Source organism: Helianthus annuus, chromosome 4 (genome assembly GCF_002127325.2).
Source record: "Helianthus annuus cultivar XRQ/B chromosome 4, HanXRQr2.0-SUNRISE, whole genome shotgun sequence".
Classification (NCBI taxonomy): Eukaryota; Viridiplantae; Streptophyta; class Magnoliopsida; order Asterales; family Asteraceae; genus Helianthus; species Helianthus annuus.
The window spans coordinates 164,916,777-164,928,941 of NC_035436.2; the positions used below are offsets into that span (position 1 = coordinate 164,916,777).

A 12,165-nucleotide genomic window follows, 5' to 3' on the forward strand; every position below is an offset into this window, starting at 1 on the left:
GTGTACGGATTCCGCACGTCACACGTTCGATTACGCAATCGTTTCGGAGTCAAACCGGTCCTAACAAGTATCATAATATTTACACTTTGACCCCCTGTTGACCAATATTGACTTCAGTGAATGAAAATTATTGTGTAGTATTTGATAAAGTTTGAATGTGCAGGCGCTCAAGAATTCTGAAGATTGTAAGTTTGAAAATTGGAGCAGCCTGGCACACCAATAGGAGGAGAAGGCTGCTGGATCCTGTGTTGGTTGAAACAGGGAGTTTATATGTTTTTTTTTTTTTGTACATAAATAAACAATATTTCAAAAACTCTAAAAATTTGAAAATTAAAAACCAAAAATATGTTTTAGTTTGTTAAAATTTGAAAAACCAAAAATATAGAATACGCCGAAACCCTCACGGCTGAACAAACATGATTACATTCATCAGATTGAGAAACGGTTTTCAAACTGTAAAAAATCAGTGTGGTGAAAATCATGGGGGTACTTTATATTAGTTTTTCTGTAATTCGGTACACGAGAAGCAGAAAATGGATGGCGAGACAAAGCTATCTACATCGGTTATCAAATTTCTTTTAATGGTTTTGCATTTTAGGGGGAGAAATATTGTCAGAAAATACAAAAACATTAGAAAATTTGAAAAATACAAAAACATGATAAAATTCAAAAAATTTGAGTTTTGTGTAAAAAAGAGGAAATGATAGTACATCAGTAGACAGTTACTGTACGCTAAAGATTTGTATAGTATAAAGTTTTAAACAGTCTCACTGATGATATGTCGATAGGTTTTTATACACTTAGTAAACTTTTTCGGGATATAAACCTAAATTCAAACTTACTTATTTCGTGGGGAACACTACTTGGATATATAGGTAACCCCTGAAATCTTGTTTGAAAGGTCTCGTATTCTGATATACTAGGTTTTTATACTCTATGATGTCTGGGGTATTATTCCGGGACTTCTGCTGAATGGAAGTTCTGACCTAGTCCTTGGATAATACTTTCACCGAATGCTTGAAACATAGCATAAACCCTCAGCATGCAGATGAAACAATAAAATTGATAGTCGCTGCTGTTGTAATGCTAAAAGATCCTCTAAAGGGGACATACCAAAAAGTCGAAACTGATATCTCTCTGCGCATACGAAAGTATCGACCTGAGATCCCTCAGTCCTCGCATACCTAATTTATGTACAGATATCATTGTAGTATTAATCACCTGTAAGACTGAATATTGAGATTCTGGATACGGGAGTATATTCAAGAGGTGGGACACATGAATGAGTTTAAGTCTTAAAACATATAATTCGTATCCTGAATCAGTTGAAATTTGTATGAAAATTTAAGTGGATCAGTATATTGACAATCTAAGTGAATTGTTTAATTCTTAATGTGTAACTAAGCTCAACGGTACTTGTGACTTGTCAAAAACTGATATGATCCTCTGACGCATACTCAAACAAAAATATTGTATGTAAATATGTTTGTATATATTTCTTTATTGCTTTTTATTTTCAGAAAATACAAAAAGATTTTGATTTCTACATTAGTTTCGATAAACCGATGTCTGAGTTGCTGAGTTTCAAAATCTAAGTAAGCTGATCGTGTTTCTGAAAATAAAACAAGTTCATTAATTTGATACTTGAAATTTAAAATCAAAAATTTCAAAAACAGTTTGTGATATCTCCAAGGTCATTAATTTGGACTTGGATGATTAACTGTGAGGGAGATGGATTCTTTAACGCTGCCATATCTGTAAAGTTAGTTGATAGGGGGAGTGAATTAGAGAATTTGATTAAAAGGTTCAAAATGTTGTTACTTATCATTTGTATGAGTGATTGCAGGAAAGATCCAGACTACGATCCCGAAAGCCGAGTCTAAGGGGGAGTCTGAAGACGAGCTCAACGCAAACGAAAGCGTACAAAGAGCCAGGTATCATTCCTGGAAGAGCTTGTAACCGGAAAGCAAGGTGTCGATCCCAAAGCACGGAAGCTTGACGAAAGGGGGAGCCTGACGAAGAAAAGAGTTTACAGAAAGGAGAAACTGAAGCTGAAGACAGATCCACCGGGATTCTGTTTGAGCAAGGGGAAGTCTGTGTAGCTGAAGATGTTAAAGCTTCAAGAAGACTCAGAGAGAGAGAAAGAAAAGTCGCTACGAGTTGACTACAGATTGACTATAGCAATATCCAAGGGGGAGTCTGTTAGTGCATTATCTGTCTATCGCCTCCGTCAATCTAGTCCGTAGCAGAAAACCGAGGAAAACGAGAGTTACATTGTTATATTTTAATGATAGTTAGTAAAAAAGGCGAGGTGGCATAATTGTAATTAATGAGATTCCTCATTAATCCCTTGGCCTATAAATAGATCTCTAGGGCTTCTAGTTTAGGACTTTTGAGACTTTTGCCATTTTCACAACTTGGAGAGCTAGGAGCTAGAGAGAGAAAGCTAGAGAGAGAAAGTTCATTGTACGTGATTCAGGTGCTGTACACTTTCAGATTCGTTAATAGAATCACGTTTATATTACGTCTCGTGTGTTAGCTCGCGTTCGTGTACGGATTCCGCACGTCACACGTTCGATTACGCAATCGTTTCGGAGTCAAACCGGTCCTAACAGACCGGACAAGTCCTTCGCTACTTCATATATATTCCATGTCCTACCCATTCGCCTAGCCTCGTTACAACCTTAAAAGCCCCTTTGATTTGCATTCATGTTTGGCACTTGTAGGAGGAGGACCGATTTAGGTATAAGCATATAGTTGTGCAACCGCCCGTTTGCCTTTTGTGTGTCTAGCTTACAAATGCTAGTGCTTACTTGTAGCCGAGAGGAGAGATTTAGAGAGGGGTGCATTGTTTTGGGTGTTAAGAACGGGTTATTAAAAGGACAACATGTTAGCTTGGTTTGCATATTTGATCGTTTTTAGTTGAGAATAGTTTTGAATGAGTTGCTTGGGACAAGCAACGGGTAAGTGTCGGGATATGACGGGTGGTCCGTAGGACAACCCTTAAGCGCTTTAAATAGAATAAAATTCCATACTTTGCCCGGTTAATTGCTCGAACTTGGTAACTACTTTACGTTTGATTATGTAGGTGTGAAAGTGCTCTAAACACGAGTTTTAGGAAGCTTGGATGGATGATAGAAGTTTGGAATCAAAAAGATCAAGAGAGCAAGTATAGAAGGAGAACAGGGAGAAAAAGGCCACTCAGGGCCGTAACCTACGGCTCCCAGCCGTAGGTTACGGCCACCAATGTTCTACAAAATACCAGCCGTAAGACAGAAGCTCTGTGGCATAAGGATTCAGTGCTCGCCGTAACCTACGGCTGGGGGCCGTAGGTTACGGCTCCTGGTTGACTTGTGCACTCTCATTGACTGCCGTAAGCTACGGCTGGGAGGCGTAGCTTACGGCTCCGACTGATCCAAAAGTGTAACTTCCTCATTTAATGGCCATTTTGAGGGGATTTATGGGGACTTATCATTGCCAATCAGTTATGCTTCACTTGTGAACAAATTTGGAGAGTTCTTGGAGACTTTTTGGTGTGAAGAACACAATCTAATCATAAGTTTTATTGTCTTTGATCTTGATGAACAATAGTACTTTTGTTATGATGCTGCTTCAAGCCATGAGTGGCTAAACACTTTATGATCGTCCTAGATTGAAGGTTTGCTTGAGACATTTTGTATTTGATTTCCTAATTTCTAGAATAGCAATCCTTATTTTTATGGGTGGTTTGTTATGATGTGTGATTGTTTGTTAGTAGCTTGTTAATTCTTATGTTAATCTAGTTTGAAACCATACGTTCTTGGTGCCGTTGGCAATCGAGATATCATGGGTAGAATTAGGATTGGGTAAGGGTTGATTGATCATCGGGTAACAACCTCACGTTCTAGGAATCTGAGTACTTAGTTCCCTTTCATCACTGCAAGTAATCACACATGAGCTATGTCTATGTAGTTCTTTCTAGTGGAATGATAATATGAATGTCGAAACAAACCGGAAATCTAGGATGGTCATTTGTCTCTAATTTGCTTACAACCAAACTCTTCTCTTGCAATTTAATTAGTTTAATTTAGTCGAAAACCAATTCACTCATATAAATTCTCAATTTTTATTTCTATTGCAATTAGATTAATTTAGTTAAATTAGACAAACTTTCAAATAACACATATTCCACAAACTCCCTGTGTTTGATACCCACTTGCCACTATCTTCATAGTTGTTATTGGGATTAAATTTGATTGTGATCACGACATCATGTCAGTTAACTTTATCGCATTGTTACTTTCTACTATTCACAGTCGTAAATCGGTTCGCGTCGATTAAACATTCGATTACTTTGATTCTTTCTTGATTACAACACTTACTCGACATAATACAAATAAAATGTAAAGTCGACTATATACAGTCAAACGAAGTCAAAGTAGACTTGGACTTTGACTTTGGCTTTGACTTTGACATTCGAAAACACGGGGTGTTACAGAGGTCTTCCATCCCGCACATCCATTGCTTCCAAACTTTTCACTTCCTCCATCAGCTCATGATGATGTTCCTATTCAGACCTGTCACAGATAAAACAAACCTCGGTGGCTTCATCCTCAAGATGAGGATGACACCCATCAATAATATCTGCCATGAAACATTCATCATTGGGTAGAGAGTTAATAACATTTGAAAACACATTTAAGCGGACCTTCATATTGCCAAAAGTCATATCAACTGTACCAGAAAAATGGTCGATCAATGCAAGTGTCGTGGCTGAGAAAGGTCTTCCTAAAATAACATTTGGCTACTTAAACTGGTCAGATGACACATACTCAAGCACCAAGAAGTCTACCGGATAATAGAACTCTTCCACTTTCACAATCACATCCCGAATAACCCCCCTAGGAAGCTTAAGAGTCAAATAAGCTAACACCACAGTGGTGTCAGCTTGGCGAAGTGGACCAAAATCATATTGGCCGTACAAGCTTCCTAGGAGGATGCTCACGCTATATCCAAGATCCAGCAACGCCCTATTCATTTTAAAATCACCCACTTGAATGGCTATCAAAGGCGTTCCTGGGTCTCGTAGCTTGGGTGGAAGTACCCCAGTCAAAACAGCATTGACTCGCTTAGTTAAGTCAATTTTTAGGAACCTTGTGGTGCCATTTCTGGCTGCACATATATTTCAAATACTTGGCATAAGCCGCAACCTGTTTAATAGCATCAATTAAGGGTAGGTTTATTTTAACCTGTTTGGTTTATTTTAACCTGTTTAAGCACCTCCCACATTTCCTCTTGTTGAGGTCCCTGTTTGTTAATTATCCCTTTATTAGTCGAATTTTTCAAAGCTTCGGGGAAAGGAGGTTTAATTTGTTCCCCTTCCTTAGGTTTAACAGTTTCAACAGTTTTATTAAGGGTTTCAAAAGTGAATTTTTCATTTGTTTTAACAGGTTTAGTTTCTGACTCATCCTCACTCTCTTCACTCTCATCCACATCCTCCACCACACCTTCAACAAGTGATGGTGGATAGTCGACCTTTTTTGTAAATTTTACCACTTCAAAGAGTACTTACCTAGCTTTTGATGAGAAGGATTCACATGTGTGTCGCTGGGCAACCTTCCATTCTGTTGCTTCAGCTCTGCCAGCTCGCTCGCTAATTGCCCCATTTGCATTGTCAAAGAGTGAATCGCCTTATCGCGCACTTCATCCTTCTGTGCTCTCGCATCATCCATTTGGTTTCGCTTCTACGTCTCCTGCTGCTTTGCCTTCAACATCTCCATCATCTCATTACCCCACTGGCACCAGAGGATCTAGATGACCCTCCTTGATTGTTATGATAATTTCTCTGATATTCCCCTAGTGTTACCCCCTTGATAGTTGTTTTGGTAACGAGATTGATTGAAATTCCTTTGCCCACCAGCTAGATTGTTGCCCTGAAATCCTGGATTGATCTGATTAGTCACATTCCCATAACTGAAATTAGGATGAATTCTGAGCCCCATGTGGTAAGTATTAGAGTTCATGTTGAAATTCCTACCACCACCACCACCACTACCTTGCAACAAATTCACTTCATCAAATGTACCAACAATACTGGGGCACTGATCGGGTATATGCCCCAAATCTCCACAGTGCCCACACATAGGCATTTGCCCCCCCCCCCCACATCAGGTGTGCTATCCACTCCCCTTACTACCGAATGTCACCCTCTTCTCGAAGACTGTGCCTTTCTCTTTGAAGTACTTTCCATCCTTTCCAAGTAATCCCAATCTACATGCTCATAATTTGTACTGAATGTGCCATTTGGTATTGAACTAAGATCCCTTGCATCTTCTAGTGTTAGCCCTTCATGAAAGGCATTGAGCAATTCCCACATTTGTACACCATGATGTGGGCAATTCTTCAACAACATTTTAAACCGGTTGAATGCTTCATGAAATAATTCACCAGATTGTTATTGGAAGTTCCTGATATCTTTCTAAGCATCACTGGTCCTCTAAGGAGTGTAGAACTCATCCAGAAATAATCATTTCATCTCAGGCCATGTAAAAATAAAAGCAGAAGGTAAAGAGTGGAAGCACTGTTGTGCCTTGTCTTCTAGGGTAAATTGGAATAACGCCAGTTTCACATCATCAGATGTAAAACCTTGATCCCCGATGGTATTGCAACGAGCATCATTGGTGGCTATGTGTAAATACGGTTCTTCAGTCGCCAAGCCGTGATACTTGGGTAAGCTCTGGATAGATTGTGCTCTAATCTCAAATGAACGACCTTGTAACTAAGGTATTACCACCGGTGATGGATTGTTAGAAATTACGGGTTTAAAGTGGCCTTCGTCCCCTCGCACCGGTCCTTGATCATATCTTCTCGGAATACCCTCGTATTGGTTGACCGGTGGGATTATATTTCGTGGGAATGGTTTTTGTTGAGCCGGCATTTGCTGTATGAGTATTTGCTAAACCGGCGGTGGTATCGGGATGTTTATAGGTCTTGCATTCACTGGTTGCTGGTTAACCGGATCAAGTGGATAACCGTGTTGTTGATACCCAGATGTATCCTGGTTCCCTTCTCCTGCAAATCCAAACCCCATGTTATACCTCTCAAAATTACCCATGTTCATCACCTGTCTACTGCCTTGATTCCCCGCATAACTCTCAAACTCCTCATATCCATCGCCATACTCCCCTGAATCATCCCTTTGATCAAACATAGAAGTTCTGAATGAGAAAGGTTGTGGTTGAGATGACTAGTATTGTGGTTGTTGATTTGGTATGGGAGAGGTGGTCTATGAGTTAATGGGTCGATTTTGGTTTGGTGGAATAGGGTTTTCATCTTGAACTATCCTCACATAAGGCGAGGAGTATTGAGTGGTAGCCGGTTGGGTGAATGGTGGTTGTTGGGAAGATGATGATTGGCTTGAAAATGGTGGCATGTTGTCTAAATTGGGAAATGGTAGCGGTGGAATTTGAGTAGTATAGTTTGAGTGAATTGAGGTAATGGTTCGGATGGTCTGGAGGTGTTAGGTGATGGTTGAGTAGGAGTTGGTGAGAATTGAGTTTGTGAAGCGGTTTGCTTATCTTGGTTTTCTGAGTTCTCGATTGGTTGGGATGTAGGTGTTGGAGATTGTAAGATTTTGTTCTCTCAATGTAATACTCGGGTATGCCGAACTGTCCTCTGGATTTCTAGATCAAATACAAGTGGTGAAAAATTTCCGGACTTCCTAGTATGATGCATACACGTACGCAATCACATGCACAAACACAAACAAAGAAATAAACACTATTTTTGGATTTTTAACTATTTTTCTAAAACACTTAAAACAAAACAATTTGCGCACGACTCCCCGGCAACGGCACCATTTTGATGACTATCGTACGGGTCATGCAAAAACCTAATTAAACTAGATAGCTAGAGTAAGTAAGGTATCGAATCCAGAGGAGTCTGGTGGAAAGTGTTATGGATTAAGCAATAATAAACTAGTTGCAAAAATGTAAAATCAATTGTTTAAGAGTTTGCTTAGACTAAGAATTACTAAAACGAATTTTTAACAATAAGAGAAAACAATGGTTCCTCCGAATTTTAGATTCAATGTAAACTTCAATTATGTGTTCGTTTGCTACAATCACATCGACATGATTGCATAATTCGATTAATTGGTTGTGATTACTCAAAGACTACTTACTTTGATTGCAAAACAATGAAAGGTTATCATATGAACGATCAATTGAGATTACTAACCCTAACCCCTATCAAATATACCCCAATTACTAGAATTCTTGGGAATTGAATGATTTAGAATTAAGAATTAAAATAAAACCAATCGTTACAATCCAATCAATCAAATCAAATGGTAAAAAGCATCGAATACTTAGATTACCAAGTTCAAGTACAAGTTCAAACATATAAAATTAGTCTACTTACAAGAATCCTCCGCCCGGAGGAAACCACTAAAAGATTAGCCGCTCATCTCGATTGATTGATCTTCAAAAGCTTGAATAACGGATGATTGCATCTTCAAACTTGTTAATATGAGAAGAAGTATGATGATGAGTCAAAATTAGCGCCAAGTTGTGTGTTCTTTTCTCCTAGAATTCATGTGTTGAAAGAATAATCATGCACTAGGGTTTTGAAAACCCTTTAAACCACGCGCGTCCAAAAATAAACACACTGTAGCCTACGGCTACGAGGTGTAGGTTACGGATCAGAGCTGCTGGTGAGTTTTTCAAAACATTAACCAACCGTAAGCTACGGTTCAAGGATCGTAGCCTACCTCGTGTTTTATAACCTTCCTTCTTAGCTGCATCTCAACTTTTAATAATTGACCCAAAGGCCCCTGAACTTCATTATTTTGTGTTTCTTGCGCATCCAATCTATTTTCTAAGCTGAATCACGTCCCAAATACATCTTTTGCCTCGTTTATGATTCTCGAATGTTCCTTTCCATCTCTAAATACTCAAGTTCACCGATTTAAGCGATTAACCTGCAAAACCACAATCTCTCGTAGTTATCACATTCAAAGCATGTAATCACTTAAACCGCACTAAAACACGTAAGATAAGAACATTAATGCTCGGGTTTCACCCTCACCATCACCTATCCCTATGCTTCAACTTATATGTTCGGGTCTGCTATTCGATTCGGGTCAGGTCAAACAATAATAACTTCAAATAAAACTAAAAAATCTTCATTAATTCAAAGGACCCGTTCTTATACATAAAAAACTAAATATTGTTTAACAAACAAAAGACCAAAATATTTATTAAGATGCGATATGTATAAAGTATTGAAGATTTGAAGGCTTCAAGAACCCTAGGAATACATAACCATGCTTTTTCTTCTGGTGAAGTCAAACAACACAGTTGGGGCGCCTCTATCCTCAGTGTTGTTCTTTCTTTTATTTAAACATCTTTCAATTAGGACAAAAACGAACCCTCAATTTTCGTTTATATAAAAACTAGTTTCAAACTTTTTTAAACTCACTACAAATTTGAAAACAATTATAAAAATTTATTAATAGCCCCTTTCTTCACATTTTTTTAACTCAAATATGAAAATTTGTATAAATTTTTTAGACAATAATCTTTGTAGGAGCATGGAATTTTTAGACAAAATAATTGGTGGGGGCGGACCTATATAATTTTAAATTTTCAGACGAAAAATCAGAAAAATTACATTGCTAACCGAAACATTGGCGGAGACGGGTGCACCCCCTTGCCCTTAAAAGGTGTACCCCTATAATCAAGTTAGTGGCGGTGATGAGGGTGCGCGAGGAGTACCACCGCACAGGGCCCGTGATTTCGAGGAGGACGTGTTTAAAAAAAAAAAATCTGATATATATACACACACACACACACACATAGGATTAGATTCAAGAGTGAACACTAGTGAATTTGCGAACTGAGCGAACTGATCCTGGCCATACACGTGTGTAATCAATGACCAGGATTTGATGATGAAATACACTAGTGTATTTTAGAGTTTGATAATGAAATCCTAGCCATACACGTGTGTAATTCAATAGCCAGGAATTGTTCACTTAGTTCGGAAATGCAATAGTGTTCACTCTAGAACCACACCATATATATATATGTTAATTTTTTAAAATAGTGTACCCATATCAACTCTAAGAAATGCTCATTTACAAAACAATTTTTATGGTTTAGAAGTTAGCTCATTGACATTAGGTTTAATGAGTCCAATACCCATTTGATTTTAAAAATAATAATAAAAAAATATTACGAAAATACATATTTTTTCGAGCTCAAACAGGGTATATAAATTATCAGATACGCCTCTAAATCGAGTATTGACTATTCACTAGCCTTGTAATAGGTCATCTAGTAACCTGTAACCTGTAACCGTTTAAGTTATGTTAGACAAAACCACATTCCGCCATGTTTTTGGCTCTTAACGTATATTTATTTAGTTGTAATAACTTGTTTTAACATAGAGCTCCTTTTAACTCCTTTAAAATCATCATCATCATATTCAATAAATCTTACCAATAACAAAATTAAGGTATGGTCTGATTAGGGTAAGATGTAGACAGCTTTACCTCTATCCGTTATGAATAAAGAGGTTGCTTCCAGTGAGACCCCGGCTCGATAGTAGTTTTGCATCAAGCCTTGGACATAAGACACATAACACTCAGTAATTAAGACAAAGGCCGATTAGTGCATCTACTCCCTTATCATTTGGCTATCATGATTAACCATCCCCTCTTTTAACGTAATTTTCACGAAACTAGTAAAATAACTTTAAAATTAATGCGCTTACACTCCCCCCCCCCAACGAGCGCGTACCGTCAGCGGGACGAATTTAACTTCTTTAAAATATAAGATTGAATATCATATTTCTTTATTGTACATAGGGAGAGAGAGAGAGACTGAATGCATGCAACAGCATGCATCATCAGCCACGCATTTCTTCAAACTCAAAGCGTGTCACTCATCCACCCCTTCTCTCTCTGCATGTAATTAATATTATACATCTCTATATGTAACCTCAAAAGCATCGGTTTGGTTTAATAATAGGAAACAATGAAAAAGACACCAACAGAAGAAAAATTCTCAGATTTTTACGAGAAGTGGGTATGTCAGCTCGAAGAATATCTCATACATCTCCTCCAAGATTACACCCACCAGTCCGATTACGAAAACCTAATAGCCAAGATGACAACCCACCACAAAAACTACTATCGAGTCAAATGGGCCGCGGCCCATGAAGACGTGTGTGCCTTCTTCGCACCCGTCTGGCTGACCCCGTTGGAAACCGCCTATCTTTGGGTCACTGGGTGGAAACCATCAGCCGTGTTCCGGTTCGTCGACACGCTGAGACGAACTGGGCGAGGGCTGGTAGACTTGACGGAGGACCAAGTGAAGAAGATTGAAGGGTTGAGGGTGAAGATTAAGATGGAGGAAGAGAAAGTTGAGAGGGAGATGGAGAGGCAGCAGGTGGGGTTGGCGGATAGGCGGATGGTGGAGTTGGTGAAGTTGAGGAGGGGTGGTGGTGGTGGTGGTGATGGTGGTGATGAGGTGGCGGTGGTGGCGGTGTTGAGTGGGTTGGAAAGGATGATGAAAATGGGGGATTGTGTGAGGTTGAAGACTTTGAAAGGGTTGTTGGATATGATGAATCCTAAGCAGTGTGTTGAGTTGTTGGCTGCACAATCTATGTTTCATGTTCAGTTAAGGAAGTTGGACAAGAAATTGTGAATTTTGATGGTTTAGTTCCTAAGTTGTTTTTGTTGTTGTTCTTGTGACAAATTAATGTTAGTTGATGTAGACATGTAGTAGTAGTGGTGGTTTAACGTTCTTTTCCTTTTTTTTTTTTTTTTTTTTTGCCGGTTTGGTGTTTGAATTTCGGCTGTAAATATACCATCGGAATCATTGTTCATTTTTAGAGGGTGTTTAGGATTACTTTTTAAAGTAATTATTTGATTATTGTGTTTGTAAAACATAAATAATCTAAAAAAATGTTTAGATGAAAAAGTGGTTATCTGCCTTCAAAACGCAGTTTTGGAGAAGTATATACCTACATACTTTTTCAAAACATAATTTTGAAAACGCATAATCTATTTTAAAAACGCAACACCAAACATCCCATAATCTTTGTCGTAGTTAATCAATAAGTGGGAGGTTTGAAATTATTAATTTAAGAAAACATATAATAAGACTCTTTATGTAGTTA

The 12,165-nt window shown here is 38.4% G+C and overlaps 1 protein-coding gene and 1 non-coding gene across 2 annotated transcripts; both read left to right on the forward strand.

The window, feature by feature from the left end:
- The first annotated feature begins 6,359 nt into the window (after positions 1-6,359).
- On the forward strand, positions 6,360-6,465 carry LOC118491834. Its single transcript, XR_004892279.1, has one exon. It is a non-coding gene; the product is annotated as a small nucleolar RNA R71 (small nucleolar RNA).
- A 4,477-nt stretch (positions 6,466-10,942) lies between these two features.
- On the forward strand, positions 10,943-11,856 carry LOC110935060 (protein DOG1-like 4). Its single transcript, XM_022177662.2, has one exon. The coding sequence runs from the start codon at positions 11,019-11,021 to the stop codon at positions 11,688-11,690; it is 672 nt and encodes a 223-aa protein (XP_022033354.1). The 5' UTR covers positions 10,943-11,018; the 3' UTR covers positions 11,691-11,856.
- Positions 11,857-12,165: the final 309 nt, after the last annotated feature.

Coding starts and splice junctions, on each gene's coding strand:
- LOC110935060 (XM_022177662.2), top strand. CDS start 11,019: ATGAAAAAGACACCAACAGAAGAAAAATTCTCAGATTTTTACGAGAAG.